This window comes from Triticum dicoccoides, chromosome 3B (assembly GCF_002162155.2).
Source record: "Triticum dicoccoides isolate Atlit2015 ecotype Zavitan chromosome 3B, WEW_v2.0, whole genome shotgun sequence".
Taxonomy (NCBI): domain Eukaryota; kingdom Viridiplantae; phylum Streptophyta; class Magnoliopsida; order Poales; family Poaceae; genus Triticum; species Triticum dicoccoides.
The window spans coordinates 226,961,125-226,978,407 of record NC_041385.1 but is presented as its reverse complement, the minus strand read 5'-3'; the positions used below and the strand labels follow the sequence as shown (position 1 = coordinate 226,978,407).

The 17,283-nt window shown below is 41.5% G+C and overlaps 1 protein-coding gene across 1 annotated transcript; it reads right to left on the bottom strand.

The window, feature by feature from the left end:
* Positions 1-15,401: 15,401 nt before the first annotated feature.
* LOC119279488 (monothiol glutaredoxin-S3-like) lies at positions 15,402-15,995 on the bottom strand. Its single transcript, XM_037560709.1, has one exon. The coding sequence runs from the start codon at positions 15,993-15,995 to the stop codon at positions 15,606-15,608; it is 390 nt and encodes a 129-aa protein (XP_037416606.1). The 3' UTR covers positions 15,402-15,605.
* Positions 15,996-17,283: the final 1,288 nt, after the last annotated feature.

The window sequence follows — 17,283 nt, the reverse complement described above, 5'->3', positions numbered from 1 at the left end:
AGATCAAGTTTCTACTAAACCTCGTAGGTCTACCAGAGTAAGATCCGCACCAAAGTGGTACGGTAATCCTATTCTGGAAGTCATGTTACTTGACCATGATGAACCTACGAACTATGAGGAAGCGATGATGAGCCCAGATTCCGCAAAATGGCTAGAGGCCATGAAATCTGAGATGGGATCCATGTATGAAAACAAAGTATGGACTTTGGTTGACTTGCCCGATGATCGACAAGCCATTGAGAATAAATGGATCTTTAAGAAGAAGACTGACGCTGATGGTAATGTTACTGTCTACAAAGCTCGACTTGTTGCGAAAGGTTTTTCGACAAGTTCAAGGGGTTGACTACGATGAGACTTTCTCACCCGTAGCGATGCTTAAGTCTATTCGAATCATGTTAGCTATTGCTGCATTTCATGATTATGAAATTTGGCAAATGGATGTCAAGACTGCATTCTTGAATGGATTTCTAGAAGAAGAGTTGTATATGATGCAGCCTGAAGGTTTTGTTGATCCAAAAGGTGCTAACAAAGTGTGCAAGCTCCAGCGTTCCATTTATGGACTGGTGCAAGCATCTCGGAGTTGGAATAAACGCTTTGACAGTGTGATCAAAGCATATGGTTTTATACAGACTTTTGGAGAAGCCTGTATTTACAAGAAAGTGAGTGGGAGCTCTGTAGCATTTCTAGTTTTATATGTTGATGACATATTATTAATTGGAAATGATATAGAATTTCTGGATAGCATAAAGGGATACTTGAATAAAAGTTTTTCAATGAAAGACCTCGGTGAAGCTGCTTACATATTGGGCATCAAGATCTATAGAGATAGATCAAGACGCTTAATAGGACTTTCACAAAGCACATACCTTGACAAAATTTTGAAAAAGTTCAAAATGGATCAGGCAAAGAAAGGATTCTTGCCTGTGCTAAAAGGTGTGAAGTTGAGTCAAACTCAATGCCCGACCACAGCAGAAGATAGAGAGAAAATGAAAGGTGTTCCCTATGCTTCAGCCATAGGCTCTATCATGTATGCAATGCTGTGTACCAGACCTGACGTATGCTTAGCAATAAGCTTGGCAGGTAGGTACCAAAGTAATCCAGGAGTGGATCACTAGACAGCGGTCAAGAACATCCTGAAATACCTGAAAAGGACTAAGGATATGTTTCTCGTATATGGAGGTGACAAAGAGCTAGTCGTAAATGGTTACGTCGATGCAAGCTTTGACACTGATCTGGACGATTCTAAATCGCAAACCGGATACGTGTTTATATTAAACGGTGGAGCTGTGAGTTGGTGCAGTTCTAAACAAAGCGTCGTAGCGGGATCTACATGTGAAGCGGAGTACACAGCTGCTTCTGAAGCAGCAAATGAAGGAGTCTGGATGAAGGAGTTCATTTCCGATCTAGGTGTCATACCTAGTGCATCGGGACCAATGAAGATCTTCTGTGACAATACTGGTGCAATTGCCTTGGCAAAGGAATCCAGATTTCACAAGAGGACCAAGCACATCAAGAGACGCTTCAATTCCATTCGGGACCAAGTCCAAGTGGGAGACATAGAGATTTGCAAGATACATACGGATCTGAATGTTGCAGACCCGTTGACTAAGCCTCTCTCACGAGCAAAACATGATCAGCACCAAGACTCCATGGGTGTTAGAATCATTACTATGTAATCTAGATTATTGACTCTAGTGCAAGTGGGAGACTGAAAGAAATATGCCCTAGAGGCAATAATAAAGTTATTATTTATTTCCTCATATCATGATAAATGTTTATTATTCATGCTAGAATTGTATTAACCGGAAACATGATACATGTGTGAATACATAGACAAACATATAGTCACTAGTATGCCTCTACTTGACTAGCTCATTAATCAAAGATGGTTATGTTTCCTAACCATAGACATGTGTTGTCATTTGATTAAATGGGATCACATCATTAGGAGAATGATGTGATTGACATGACCCATCCCGTTAGCTTAGCACTTGATCGTTTAGTATTCTGCTATTACTTCCTTCATGACTTATACATGTTCCTGTAACTATGAGAATTGTGTAACTCCCGTTTACCGGAGGAACACTTTGGGTACTACCAAACGTCACAACGTAATTGGGTGATTATAAAGGAGTACTACAGGTGTTTCCGAAGGTACATGTTGAGTTGGCATAATTCGAGATTAGGATTTGTCACTCCGATTGTCGGAGAGGTATCTCTGGGCCCTCTCGGTAATACTCATCACCTAAGCCTTGCAAGCATGTAACTAAAGAGTTAGTTATGAGATGACGTATTATGGAACGAGTAAAGAGACTTACCGGTAACGAGATTGAACTAGGTATTGGATACCGACGATCAAATCTCGGGTAAGTAACATACCGATGACAAAGGGAACAAAGTATGTTGTTATGCGGTTTGACCGATAAAGATCTTCGTAGAATATGTAGGAACCAATATGGGCATCCAAGTCCCGCTATTGGTTATTGAACAGAGACGTGTCTCGGTCATATCTACATTGTTCTCGAACCATAGGGTCCGCACGCTTAAGGTTTCGATGACAGTTATATTATGAGTTTATGTATTTTGATGTACCGAAGGTTGTTCGGAGTCCCGGATGTGATCACGGACATGACGAGGAGTCTCGAAATGGTCGAGACATAAAGATTGATATATTGGACGGATATATTTGGACATCGGAAAGGTTCCGGGAGAGTTTGGGAATATACCGGAGCTCCGGGAGGTTACCGGAACCCCCCGGTAAGTATATGGGCCTTATTGGGCCCAAGTGGAAGGAAGGGAGAAGGAGCAAGGGAGGGGTGCGCGCCCCGCCAAGCCCAATCCGAATTGGGGAGGGCCCCCCCCCTTTCCTTTCTCCTTCCCCCTCTTCTTTCCTACTACTAGTACTCCTTCCTTCCCCCTCCAACTTGGATTAGGAAAAAGAGGGGAAACCTACTTGGAGTAGGTTTCCTCCTCCTATGGCGCGCCCCCTCCTTGGGCCGGCCACCTCCTCCCTCCCTCCTTTATATACGGGGGTAGGGGGGCACCCTAGACACACAAGTTGATCATTGATCGTTCCTTAGCCGTGTGCGGTGCCCCCCTCCACGATATTACACCTCGGTCATATTGTAGCGGTGCTTAGACAAAGCCCTGCGACAGGAGAACATCAAGATCGTCACCATGCCGTCGTGCTGACAGAACTCCCCCTCAGTGCCTCTACTGGATTGGAGATCGAGGGTGCGTCATCGAGCTGTACGTGTGTCAAGAACTCGGAGGTGCCGGAGTAACGGTGCTTGGATCGGTTGAACCGGGAAGGCGTACGACTACTTCCTCTACATTGTGTCAACGCTTCCGCTTCGGTCTACGAGGGTACGTAGACAACACTCTCCCCTCGTTGCTATATCATCACCATGATCTTGCGTGTGCGTAGGATTTTTTTTTGAAATTACTACGTTCCCCAACAATTTTAGTACGAACTCTGTTGGGGAACATAGTAATTTCAAAAAATTTCCTACGCACACGCAAGATCATGGTGATGGCATATCAACGAGAGGGGAGAGTGTTGTCCACGTACCCTCGTAGACCGTAAGCGGAAGCGTTAGCACAATGCGGTTGATGTAGTCGTACGTCTTCACGATCCGACCGATCCAAGCACCGAACGTACGGCACCTCCGAGTTCAGCACACGTTCAGCTCGATGACGATTCCCGGGTTTCGATCCAGCAAAGCTTCGGGGATGAGTTCCGTCAGCACGACGGCGTGGTGACGATGATGATGTTCTACCGGCGCAGGGCTTCGCCTAAACTCCGCGACGATATGACTGAGGTGGAATATGGTGGAGGGGGCACCGCACACGGCTAAGGAACGATCCGTAGATCAACTTGTGTCTATGGGGTGCCCCCCCGCCCCCGTATATAAAGGAGCAAGGGGGGAGGCCGGCCGGCCCAAGGGGGGCGTGCCAGGAGGAGGAGTCCTCCTCCTAGTAGGAGTAGGACTCCTCCTTTTCTACTCCTACTAGGAGGGGGAAGGAAGGGGGAGAGGGGGAAGGAAAGAGGGGGGCGTCGCCCCCCTCCTAGTCCAATTCGGACCAGAGGGAGAGGGGGCGCGCGGCCCACCCTGGCCGCCCCTCTCTCTTCCCACCAAGGCCCATGTGGCCCATTAACTCTCCCGGGGGGGTTCCGGTAACCCTCCGGCACTCCGGTTTTCTCCGAAAACGTCCGGAACACTTCCAGTGTCCGAATATAGTCGTCCAATATATCAATCTTTATGTCTCAACCATTTCGAGACTCCTCGTCATGCCCGTGATCACATCTGGGACTTCGAACAAACTTCGGTACATCAAAACTTATAAACTCATAATAAAACTCTCATCGTAACGTTAAGCGTGCGGACCCTACGGGTTCGAGAACTATGTAGACATGACCTAGAACTATTCTCGGTCAATAACCAATAGCGGAACCTGGATGCCCATATTGGTTCCTACATATTCTACGAAGATCTTTATCGGTCAAACCGCATAACAACATACGTTGTTCCCTTTGTCATCGGTATGTTACTTGCCCGAGATTTGATCATCGGTATCCAATACCTAGTTCAATCTTGTTACCGGCAAGTCTCTTTACTCATTACGTAATGCATCATCCCGTAACCAACTCATTGGTCACATTGCTTGCAAGGCTTTATAGTGATGTGCATTACCGAGAGGGCCTAGAGATACCTCTCCGACAATCGAAGTGACAAAACCTAATCTCGAAATATGCCAACTCAACATGTACCTTCGGAGACACCTGTAGTACTCCTTTATAATCACCCAGTTACGTTGTGACGTTTGGTAGCACCCAAAGTGTTCCTCCGGTAAATGGGAGTTGCATAATCACATAGTTACAGAAACATGTATAAGTCATGAAGAAAGCAATAGCAACATACTAAAAGATCAAGTGCTAGGCTAACGGAATGGGTCATGTCAATCACATCATTCTCCTAATTATGTGATCCCATTAATCAAATGACAACACATGTCTATGGTTAGGAAACATAACCATCTTTGATTAATGAGCTAGTCAAATAGAGGCATACTAGTGACGTTATGTTTGTCTATGTATTCACACATGTATCATGTTTCCAGTTAATACAATTCTAGCATGAATAATAAACATTTATCATGATATGAGGAAATAAATAATAACTTTATTATTGCCTCTAGGGCATATTTCCTTCAAACTCTTGAATAGATCAAACGGAAAGAATAGATTTGAGGTGGTTTCGTGACCTACAAACAATTCCTATCTTTTGTTCGCCGCTAATATGAATTCCGGAGTGATTCTTTATTGCACTTTGAGGGATAATCATATGATCCAACTATGTTAGCATTGTTGAGAGGTTGCACTAGCGAAAGTATGGACCCTAGGCCTCGTTTTTAAGTTTTGCAACACCGTTTTTGTGCCCGTTTACTATTTGCTACCTTGTCGTTTTTATTTATTCAGATTATAAAAATATATTTCTACTATCCATATTACACTTTTATCACCATCTCTTCGCCGAACTAGGGCACCTATACAATTTGCCATTGTATTGGGTGTGTTGGGGACACAAGAGATTTCTTGTATTTGGTTGCAGGGTCGTTTGAGAGAGACCATCTTCATCCTACACCTCTCACGGATTGATAAACCTTAGGTCATCCACTTGAGGGAAAATTGCTACTATCCTACAAAACTCTGCGCTTGGAGGCCCAACATGTGTCTACAAGAATAAAGTTGCATAGTAGACATCAGGTGGCAACAGCCATCAGGGAGTGCAAGCCCCTCGACGTCCACCCTGACCTGTATGGCGCTGTCATGACCAAGGTGGCTTCAGCGACGAGGCTCTCATGGCAGCTCTCAGCCTGCTTGACAACAAGGCCTAGGGTGTTGGGTTTGTTGCCATGGCAGACGCTCATAGGGTGTTGTGGCTCAGGAGCTGTCTAGGCAAGCACTACTACTAGAGTAGTGCTACCTGTGAGCGTGCATGATCCCTGACGGTGATGGCGGTGGCGACGACGACGATGACGATGACGACATACATTTTGTGTAGCTAGGGCTGAAAAACAATTTGATGGTCTGTATATTTTGGTGAGGTGGTATATACTAACCCCTCATGCTGATGGTGAACTTGTGGTGGCAGGACGACACCCTCTTTTGGATGTGGTGGTAGGTTAACACCAAGGTAGTGCTAGGTTGAACTTGCTATGCCGTATGATCATGCATGCTTGATTTCTTCTCTTCCGCTCCATTGTTGTTTGTGTGCTACTTTGCTTGCTACTTGTGTGCTCCATTGATTTGCTGCTTCAACTCTTGCTCTTGTGCATTGCTAGGGCAAGGGGTATGCCGTGTTCATCGGTAAGGCTCCAGGGGTTTATAGTTCATGGGAAGAAGCCAGTGCACAAGTGGCATCGTATAGCAACAACAACCATAGAGGGTTCAAGACTAGGCAGACGGTAAAACAAGCTTACTCTGACTGGGTGCAAAAGCACGGAGGCAGCAGTGTTGATAGTGGTAAGGTTGGAGGTGTCAAGGTGGATCATCAGTTTGGGCTGAAGCTGAAGAACTTCATCATCTTCGCCCAGTTCATCGCTATTGGTCTGTTGTGGCGTTGGTGTGCTAGGTGTGATCATTGTGGGTAAGCTCACCAACTAGGGTACAGGATAAGCACAACATGTACGCCGTATGCAACCAAACGCCGTGTTCATGTGCCGCTTGGGCCAATGCAGGCAACCAAACAAAGTGCACTTGCGTATTACCTAATGTAGGGACACTAGATGCAGGCAACCAAACAACTTGCAGATGGCGTATTAGGGCCTGTTTTTGCTCAACCAGGCTGGGTTGAGAAGTGTATGCGATGTAGGAACTATTCACAACAGCAACCAAACACGCCCATAAATCTAAACGTGTGAGATCCGTTGACGACACCATTGATAATCCCCAAGTGCAAGTTATCATAGCACTTCCAATGATGGAAATGCTAATTAAGTATGGAGTGTCAAACCCACATGGATCTAAAGATAAGATTATTTTCTCTCAGGTCCTATCTGCCATTGATACAACCCTACGTACACAGGGTTCTTGCTTTGTCTTGGAAATAAAACTAGAAGTATTTTGTGGATATAAAGAGATAGCTTTGCAAGATAATGAAGAACGTAAACATGAAAATAGGTGCTGCCTAAGTAAAGATAAAATATAATACAAATAGCGTGTGTGGGATAGTGGCAGTCTGACGTGTAGAATCGTACTTAGGTAATTAGCTAAGTTACTAAACCAATCATCATTGCAAGTTTATATGTGGGAGAGGCCTCTGCTAGCATGTCATCCCTTACTTGAAATTTTATGCACTTATGATTGGAACTATTAGCAAGAATCCGCAGCTACTAACAGGTTCATTAAGTTAAAACCCAACCATAGCATTAAGATATATTGGCCCCTCTTCAATCCCATATGCATCAATTTCTACACTCAGCCTCGATAATATCTATCACTCTAGCCAGCCTATGCATAGTCATATCAATATGCTACTAACCCTAATATGTAATCCACACGCGCACTCATACGATGGGCACCAGAACAACAACAAAATAATCATGGAACTCATACCAATCATATCAATTCACCAATTAACCCATAGGACAACAATAATCTAGTCAGACATAATAGCGATGATACAAATCATTGGATAATAATTCATAGCACCAAAACACTATGTTCAAGTAGGGATTACAGTGGGTTGTAGGAGAGTGCACCACTGAAAGGAGGTGAGAAAGGTGATGAATATGTTGGTGAAGACGACGACGTTGATCAAGACGATCGCTGCGATGATGGTTCTCCCGGCGGCTCTCCGGCGCCAAACGGAGAGAGGGAGAGAGGTTTCCCCTCTGACCTCCTCCATGGCCTCCTCTCTAGATGGGGAGAGGTTCTCCTCTCTCGTACTTGGCCACCATGGCTCTCGGAGGGGTGAGAGCCCCTCCAAGATTGGATCTCTCTTCTCCTTTTCTCTCTTTTTTCAGTACTATTTTCTGGACAAACATCATTTATTTTATAGCGGGAGATCCATAACTTCGGTCAGGCTGGAATTTTGAGGGGATTATTTCCATAAAATTAGATTTCTTTCCGTGAAAGAAGGGCTCCAACCGACATCCACGGGCCCCACACGGGCCCACGACGTGGCTAGGGGGTGGTAGCGCCACCTTGCCATGTAGGGCCCTCGGACACCATTTGACCTTCCTAGATATTGATTTTTTACAAAACAAAAACATGCAGAAAACAAAAACTGACATTGGACACTAGGTTAATAAGTTAGTCCAGAAAACTAATATAAAACTGCATGAAAACCATATATAATTGATGATAATATATCATGAATACTTCAAAAAATTATAGATACATTGGAGAAGTATCATCCTTTACCACGAGCAAAACATGAGCAACACTGGGATGCCATTAGTGCTAGAGTACTTAAGTAACTTGATTATTGACTCCAGTGCAAGCAGAAGATTGTTGTAAATATGCCCTATAGGCAATAATAAATGTATAATTATATTTTCCTGGTCATAATTAAAGTTTATGATTCTGTGCTAGAATTTTATTGGTTCTTGAATAGTGATTTGGAGGAAAACCCAAATACATGTGTGAAAATATAAACACCAATATGATCCCTAGTCATGCCTCTAAGGCTAGCTCAAGTATTGATGTCGATCTTATTTTCCTAATCATGATCATTTTTATAGTAAGAAGGATGCTATCAATAATGAGAACACATTGTTACCAGAACAATGGTGTTGGATAACCCAACTTATGAATTACCTAGAGAATAGTATCGTTGTTATGTTGTCGTTATTTTCATATAATATGTCACCGTTTACTTAGTTCCTTAGACCGTGAGAATATCATATGCCAACATACTGGATAGTTACTTTGGGATTATAGAATGCCAATCCATAACTAGATGTGAATAAAAGTAACTTAAGGGTATATAGGAAACATATGTCTTGGTGATGATAGTTCAAGACTGGAATTTGCTCCATTGTCGATGGAGAGATACTCTCCGGGCTCATTCGGTGTTGCAGTATCATTATCATCTCACCAGATACATATGGTGGACATCACAGGGATACGGAAACATAGACACGAGTAAAGAGAACAAAAATGATAACGAGGATAGCCGGTATAGTGATCAAGAACTTAATCATGGGGGTACCAATATTACCTCACCTCGGGTTTTGTATCGTATCATGAAGCAAATGGAATGGTATTCAGGAATAAAAGGTTCACTGGAGAACTTCGTGAACATGCAGGAGTAACAAGGGTATCCAGGTCCCGCAGTTAAAACCGAAAAGGGTTCCGTGTGATGTCTGCTTATTTCCCAACCTATAGGATCATAGGCTTAACGACTAGTAGCCATTATAATGCAAGAAATGAGAATGAATAAATGAGCACCAAAAATGTTTCGGGTGGTTCTCGAAGGGTTCCGCGAATTTCGAAAAGGCATAACATGATTTCAAAAAGCCTGAGATCTACATATGGAAAGTTTTCAGGGGTCTAGGAATGGATTCTTGAGACATCCTAAAAATCCGGAATTTTATATAGGTGAAATTTTTGTGAAGGTTCGTCATGCAATAACAACCCCTAGTGGGCCCACATGGGGCGCCACCTCCATAAGGAAGGTCTTGGCCGAATTGGGGAGGAGAAGAAATCCCCCTCCACCTCCTAGTCGAATCCTAATTGGAGTAGATCCAATTTGGCACCCCGCTTCCCTCTCTCCCATCCTAAAAATCCATCCTACCACCTGGGGTAGTTACCCCACATGTCTCATATACTATCATGTGGTATTATATATACTACTTTATCATTATAAGTATGTTTATATATTATATATAAAAATTTGCAAGTTGTACCATAGTTTTATTATATTTGTGAAATATGTATATATTTGTACGTAAAAATGAGCATACTCAAAATATGATGCATACTACCTAAAAATGAGTATATATACTACATAAATATTTTTATATACTACATACTACGCGTACATACTCTCCGATTTGATAGATACTATATACAACATACAAAACTCAAGTGGTGATAACTACCAGTGGTGATAACATATATATATATATATATATATATATATATATATATATATATATGTGTGTGTGTGTGTGTGTGTGTGTGTGTGTGTGTGTGTGTGTGTGTGTCAGGGGGGGGGAGACCCCCTAAGAGGCACGCAAATCCTAATGGGATCTGTCCCACATAGCTCCGCACTCTCCCGGTCTAATTGGCCTAAGTGTTCAGGCTCCTAATTAGACAGTCTGTAATCTCAGTCTAATAGATATTTATTTGCGAGAAAAACTTTCAATCTAATCATCAAATATCATGGCAGTACAAAGAACATGAGAAGTAACAAAAGTTAAATCCATGTCCGTAGACCACATACCGATGACTACAAGCCCTGGAGCAAGCCGAAGAGGCACCACCATCATTGCCCCTCCCTCACCAAAGCCGTGCAAACCTTGTTGTAGTAGACAGCCGAGAAGTCATCATGCTAAGGCCCAAAAGGACCAGCGCACCAGAATAGCAAGCGCCACCACTGGAGAGGAGCGTAGATGGAAAAGATCCAACCTGTAGACACAAGAACACAAATGAACAAAGAACCAGATCCATGTCGTTCCAACGAAGATAAACATCGACCGAATCCCATGAGATCCACCGGAGGCACACCTCAACACGACCTCCGGCGATGCAAGACGCACCGCCACCGCCAAGATAGGGGCTAGGTGGGGAGAACCTTATTCCATCTTCAGGGAGTCGCCGTCGTCTCTCCTTCCCGAGCAGGACACAAACTATAAATAGACCCAAAACAATCACCTAAAAACGAAGCATGAGTGGTCTTGTCAACAAGGGCCAGGATCCATCGCGCCTCCATGGTCCTAAGGCCATAGGAGATGAGACAGATCGGTGCCAGTGCCGATGGGAGACAAGAAAACCCTAAATGCCTGGAGCCTTTCTTCTTTTTGGCCTAATAGAATTAGACTCTGGGAGGGGCGTTTTGGCTCCTAAGAGCACATGCTCCCGGGTGAACAATACCGTGAAAAAAATACTAAATGTTTTCAGAAAAATCTGAATTTTTGTGTGGATGTTAGTGTTAGTGTCGCAAGCATGCTTGACAAGTTTCATGTGAAACGGAGCAGCGGTTATTCGTCGATGAAAGAAAAAGTTGGGGATGATATTTGGGTGTAACATTTGGTGTTCATTTTGTTTTTTTATACAGGCCAAAAAGCTTAACTTTTTTTGCCTCAAAATTTATAGGTAGCATTTTGATGTGACTAACAACACATAAAATCTTTGTCTTGATTTTTTTGACATTTCAAAAAATACTTTTGGGCCTAGGAGCCATTAGACTCATTACATGAGAAGCAGCGCTGGGCTTTCTCTCTCTGTATTTTCTCATAGATCTTCTTCCTTAACGTTGAAGCTCTGTTGGACTACTGGTATGGAACACATGGATACCTCAGAGGGGTTGTCTTCCTCGACTCTCATCTTAGAGAATATTCTCGCGGTTGGAAGGTATAATCTAGCTGCAAGAATCGTCGCGCTTCACCATCTTCTTCACTACTTCCCCTACTCGTGGTGAGTTTGATTATTACCGCCATCTTCATAGTGTTCCTCAGTGTGATCATATAACATAACTTTTTGTTATGTAGCATGTTCGACATTTAGAGGATGCAGTTGAATAACTGGCTCCGGTATCCGTGTTTGGGGACAGGAACTGTATTCCTTTTAGGGCTTCGCGTTGGAGATGCCCTAACCTTAGTCTTTTAAAAGAGTTATTATCTTCAACATGCTACCATGACTTTAGCTACATTTCAGTCAGCTGAAATTTCACTTTTGGGCCAGTCAATTTTATGGCCATTGGTTTTTCTCATTCATGCTGCGTTTTTTCCTGGCATGTGTTGGTTGTTTTGTGGTTTTTTTTACTGACCCCTTATTTGGGTCAGTCGATTTCCTTATGGGCCGAAGCCCATCAACTGTGTGATCCAGCTCTCCTCTCTCTCCCTTCATTTTTTTTGTTTTTTATGTGCTTTTACTTTTGTTTTTCTGTTTCTCTTTGTTAGTTGATTTTATTTTTATTTTTGTTGATATTTATTGGGATGTTGGGTGGATGTAATATACACATCTAAATAATATGCAATATGCGCGAAAATTGCGCTACTATATGATTATTGTTTGCGTACTAAAAAACTGTAATTTAAGAGCGAAATTGTGTGCATTTTTTGAAAACTTTTTTGTTATTTTTTAATGGGTAATAATAATGCTAATAATACATTCTTCCTTATTTTAATTAAATAAGTAATTTAGTTTTTCTTAAAGGGTAAAACTAATGACACTAATTCATTCTTTCTTAAAAAACTTATTATTTTGATTTTGTTTTAGTTTCAATTTTATTTTCATCTTCTTAAAGGGTAATACCAATGTTAATAATTCATTCTTCCTTAGAAAACCTCATTATTTTGATTCAGTTCTAGTTTCTATTTCATTTTATTTGTTCTTAAAGAGTAATACCTAAGCCACTAATTCATTCTTTCTTGAAAACTTTGGTATTTCAGTTTTTAGTATTATTTTATTTTCTTATTCTTTAATGATAATACCAACGCCGCAAATTCATTTCTTCTCGGGAAACTTCCTTTTTGTGAAAATTACACTATTATATTCTTATTCCTCCATATTTTAAAAATGCGCAACTTCTATGCAAATTGTTTGCAAAATATTTCATCATTTGTTTAATTATTTTAAGTTCCTTTTGTCTTAACGGGAAACCAATGACGCTAATTCGTTGTTTCTTAGAAAACTTCACTATTTTAATTCCTTTATTTTTTATTTCATTTTCTTTATACTGTAAGGGTAGTACCAATACCTTTAATTCATTCCTACTTCGGTTTTCCTTTGTGAATTTACCCTATTTGTGCTTATTCTTGCATATTAGAAAAAAAAATGCAATTTCTAGTCAAACTGTTTGCAATTTTTTTCATTATCGTTTTTTTAGTTTTTCTTTCTTTTTAGACGGTAATATCCGTACCACTAATTAATTATTTTGATTGAGAGGAATAGAGATACCATGGATCAAATACCAAAGCCACTAATTCATTCTTTCTTTAGAAAATTTTCTTTTTTCGAAAAAGTTCACTATTATGTGTTTATTCGTGCTTATTATAACAAAGTGCAATTTATGTTCAGATTGTGTGCAAATTTTGTCATTATTTAGTTTTAATTTTTTTATATCATTTCTTCCCTATTTGAGGGTATTTTGCTTCATTTTTTATTCCTGTTTTCTGTTTCTATGGGGTTTTTATTTTTCCCTCTTTCTTTCCTTTATTGGTTATTTTTGTTTTTTGTGGTTTTTTGGTTGAGTGTAACTATATACAAACAAATGCTACTAGTACATGGCACGTGCCATGCACGTGTGGATTTAAGGATCATTGTGAAGTGTTGTATGATGGGGGGATTGAAGTCATTTTTATATAATACACTATATACGAACAGATTGTCCATATTAATCAACTTCTTTTTTCAAGTAAGGTAGATATACTTTTCACAAAAAAGTAAAGTACACGCAAGCATACAATGATTAGTTTTTAACTTACATACAATGATTAGTTTGTCCGATGAGTAGAAGTCTACGCAAAAAAGAATTGGTGAAAACAAAGGAAAAACTGGGCCATAATATTTGCAAAATGAATTTATAAGAGAAAGTAGCGGTGGGCCAGTGGACAGTAAAATAATCAGGAGTCAGCATGTACTCTCACACGGTGGTAGTCTGGCAGCACCCACCCACCGTGAATACCTGCATGGTCAGCCGTTAGATCAGCTTATCCTATGGCTTGTATGTGGCCACGCAGTCCATTGTATGAAGTAATTGAATGTGAGCTGTGGGATTACAAAGATCCAACGGTCTATATACCTTGATATTGGTATACTATACAGGAGTATAGATATTATGTGCCAAAAATTCATGATTTTATGTACACTAATAATGCGCAACTTCTGTGCAAATTGTTTACAAAATATTTCATTTTTATTATTATTTTCAATTCCTTTCTTCTTAACAGTACACCAATGACATTAATTCATTGTTTCTTAGAAAACTTCACTATTTTAATTTTGTTTAAGTTTTTATTTTATTTTCTTTATCTTTAAGGGTAATACCAAGACCTCTAATTCATTCCTACTTAGGATTTTTTTTGTGAAATTTCACTATTTGTGCTTATTATTTCATATTATAAAAAAACGCAATTTCTATTCAAACTGTGTAGAAATTTTGTCATTATTGTGTCCGATATTCATTATTTTGATCCGGATAAGTAGAGACACCATGGATCAAATGCCAATGCCACTAGTTTATTATTTTTGATTTTGTTTTAGTTTTCATTTTATTTTATTTTGTAAAGGTAATACCAATGTCACTAATCTATTACTTTTTAGAAAATACTACTTTTGCACAAATCTCACTAGTGTATGCTTATTTTTCATCGTAATAATACATTTTTGATATATATATGTATGCATATATGTATTGTATGCATCTATAAAACTAAATATACATGTGTGAGATTGCAAATATAAAATAAATAATTCATTCCTTCTTACAAAATTTCTTTTTTGCATAAATTCCACTCCCTATATGCTTATTTTTGCATATCGTACAAATGTGCAATTTTTGTGTAAGTTGTCTGCATTTTTATTTGTTTTTCTCTATTTTTATTTTTGTTTATCAACTGGTCATTGTTTTATATTGGGTCCATGAAGTCTTGTGAGCTCCTGTTGGTTTTGTATGCAAAAAGAGTTTTTTTTAACACAGTACAGACGCAAGTGCTATGAACGCATACACGCACATGCACTCACCCCTATAAACGCATACACACACCCTATCCATATGAGCACCTTCGAAAAACTGAGCATATGCAAAAAGAGTTAACATGTGCTATAACACCAAAATTGGCTGACCACAATTTTGGTTCAGTCGATTGGTTAGGAATCGACTGATCCATTTCCTAAAATCAGGCGACTGACCAGTAGCCAGTCCCGCTAGCATTAACCCAAACACTCGTAACCGACGTTGGTAATGTGGGTCAAACTCCTGAACTCTCTCCTTTCCGAAATGTTTCGCCGGATAAAAGAAAGACTTTGCAGTAATTATTGACTTGCCGGAAAACGGTATGATTCCTCTTGTGTTTTTTATAGAAAATTGTTAGTCCTGTTCGATTGACACATACATGACCTCAACCAACCTATAGACAATCGGGTCGCAGGACACAATTGAGCAAAGTTTGAGAGCTTACAAAATTCATGAGTTATTCGAGCCTCCTCGAAAAACAAAAACAAAATGGAAGTCTGTAGGATGATTCCAAGTCCTTATCCACACATCTTATGAACAAACTCTGTTTCTTTGCCATTTTCGTTTCCCAAAGGGAAGTCTACAATACTACTAGATGGCAAGGGGACATATATGGCGAGAATAAACACGAAACAAATCACTCGCACACATATATGGCGAGAGCTAACTAATTAACGGCACGGCGTGCACGGAGGTTCAAAGCCAGAGGGCTCCTGCCTGCTTCAAGACCGGCACGAGCTCGCCGGCCATGTGCATGGCCATGAGGCTGTCCAGCCCGCCCAGCAGCCTGCCCCCGATGAACACCACCGGGAAGGCGACTTCGGTGGCCACCTTGGTGCTGTTGTCCTTGGGCCAGAGCGCGAAGACGAGCGCAGCTGGGTCGGCGTCGTCGCTGACCTCCAGCACCGCCGGGTTCGCGCCCTGGCCCAGGAGCAGGCACCGGGCCACGTGCGCCATGCAGCACTCCCGCCGCCCCACCACCACAACTGGCTTCGCCTGCACCGTCCTCCGCACGTCGTCGGTGCTGCTGATCATGGCAGTGGCCGTCGCCGTCAGCCACGGTGCCGGCGCCTTGGCTTGCTGCATGTGGTCCGTCGTTCCTGCGTTCGTGCGCTTGAGTTTGACGAGCAGTACTGAAGTGTGGGGGAGGGAGGTGGATATGTGGAGGTCAGAAATATGGGTCGGGGTTAGGACAGAGTGCATAAAGCTATGGGACGTTAGGTCAGCTTCCTTGTCATGGCGTGCCACATGGCGCATGCATAGAGTTTTACCCACCTTATTCCATATTGTATTGAAAAAATATTGGAAACATCGGATACAACGCTTGTACGCAAGCAAATACAGTACACAGTATCACACATACCCACTCACTAAAAACTAGTACTCCCTCCGTTCTTATTTACTTTGTACATTAGAGTTAATTAAAGTCAAACTTCATAAAGTCTCGCCAAGTTTATAGTAAACAAAATATACTCAATGTGATGTGAAAGTACATTAATAATGAATCTAACAGTATTGATTTGTTATTGTATATGTTAATATTTTTTGATTATAAATTTGTCAAAGTTTACTAAGCTTGACAAAAAAAAATTGGTAACAAGTGGATGAGCATGTCATATCTTAAAAGAAAAGAAATATCTATGCGATCCAGTTGTACGAGTATAAGGTCAGCAGACTGTTGCCGTCACGTATACCACGTACGAGTTAATTAGCGGACGTCACTGCCATCATCATCACTTGAAAACGAAGGTGTCGCCGGTTACATCACTTCCGTTTTTAGGTGGTACAAGTAGACTGGACTACTGGAGTACCTAGTGACTTCGTTCCTTTGGTGCTATCGATCTAATGGTCGCCAGCTATGCCAAGAAACGCGTTCTTAACCGTTTGGCTCTAGTGTTCTAATTTCGTCGAGGGATCATCTTTACTTTCGGTCAACTTGGAGTCTTGGTCCAAAGGCAGCCAACAACCTAGAAAACTTTCGTATCATTCCTCATTGCTGACGTTAACACACAGTGTTTGGTGCTAAGTTTATGCTTAGTTTTGGTATATTATAAATAGGGGGAGATGGTTACGGTGTTGGTTTATCCACACTCCACCAAATTCGTATGCATGAAAAGAAAATGCATTTGTTCGCTTATAGGTCTTAGAGCATCTCCGCTCGTGCCCCCAACAGGTCCCTCAGGGCGACCTTTTTAGCGCCGGCGCTAAAAAAGTCACCCAGTCGCGCCCCTAGAACTCCGAAATCCGCCGGCTCAGTCCGTTTTTGAGCCCGGCGATTCCAGGCCGAACCAGCGCACTGGGGGCGCCTGGGGGCTCAGGCGGAAGGGGAAAACGCGCCTGGGCCACCTCTGTCAGGAGAAAACGCATCTTGCAT

What these genes read in the sequence shown, in the direction of transcription:
- LOC119279488 (XM_037560709.1), bottom strand. Translation starts at nt 15,995, where the DNA reads ATGCAGCAAGCCAAGGCGCCGGCACCGTGGCTGACGGCGACGGCCACT.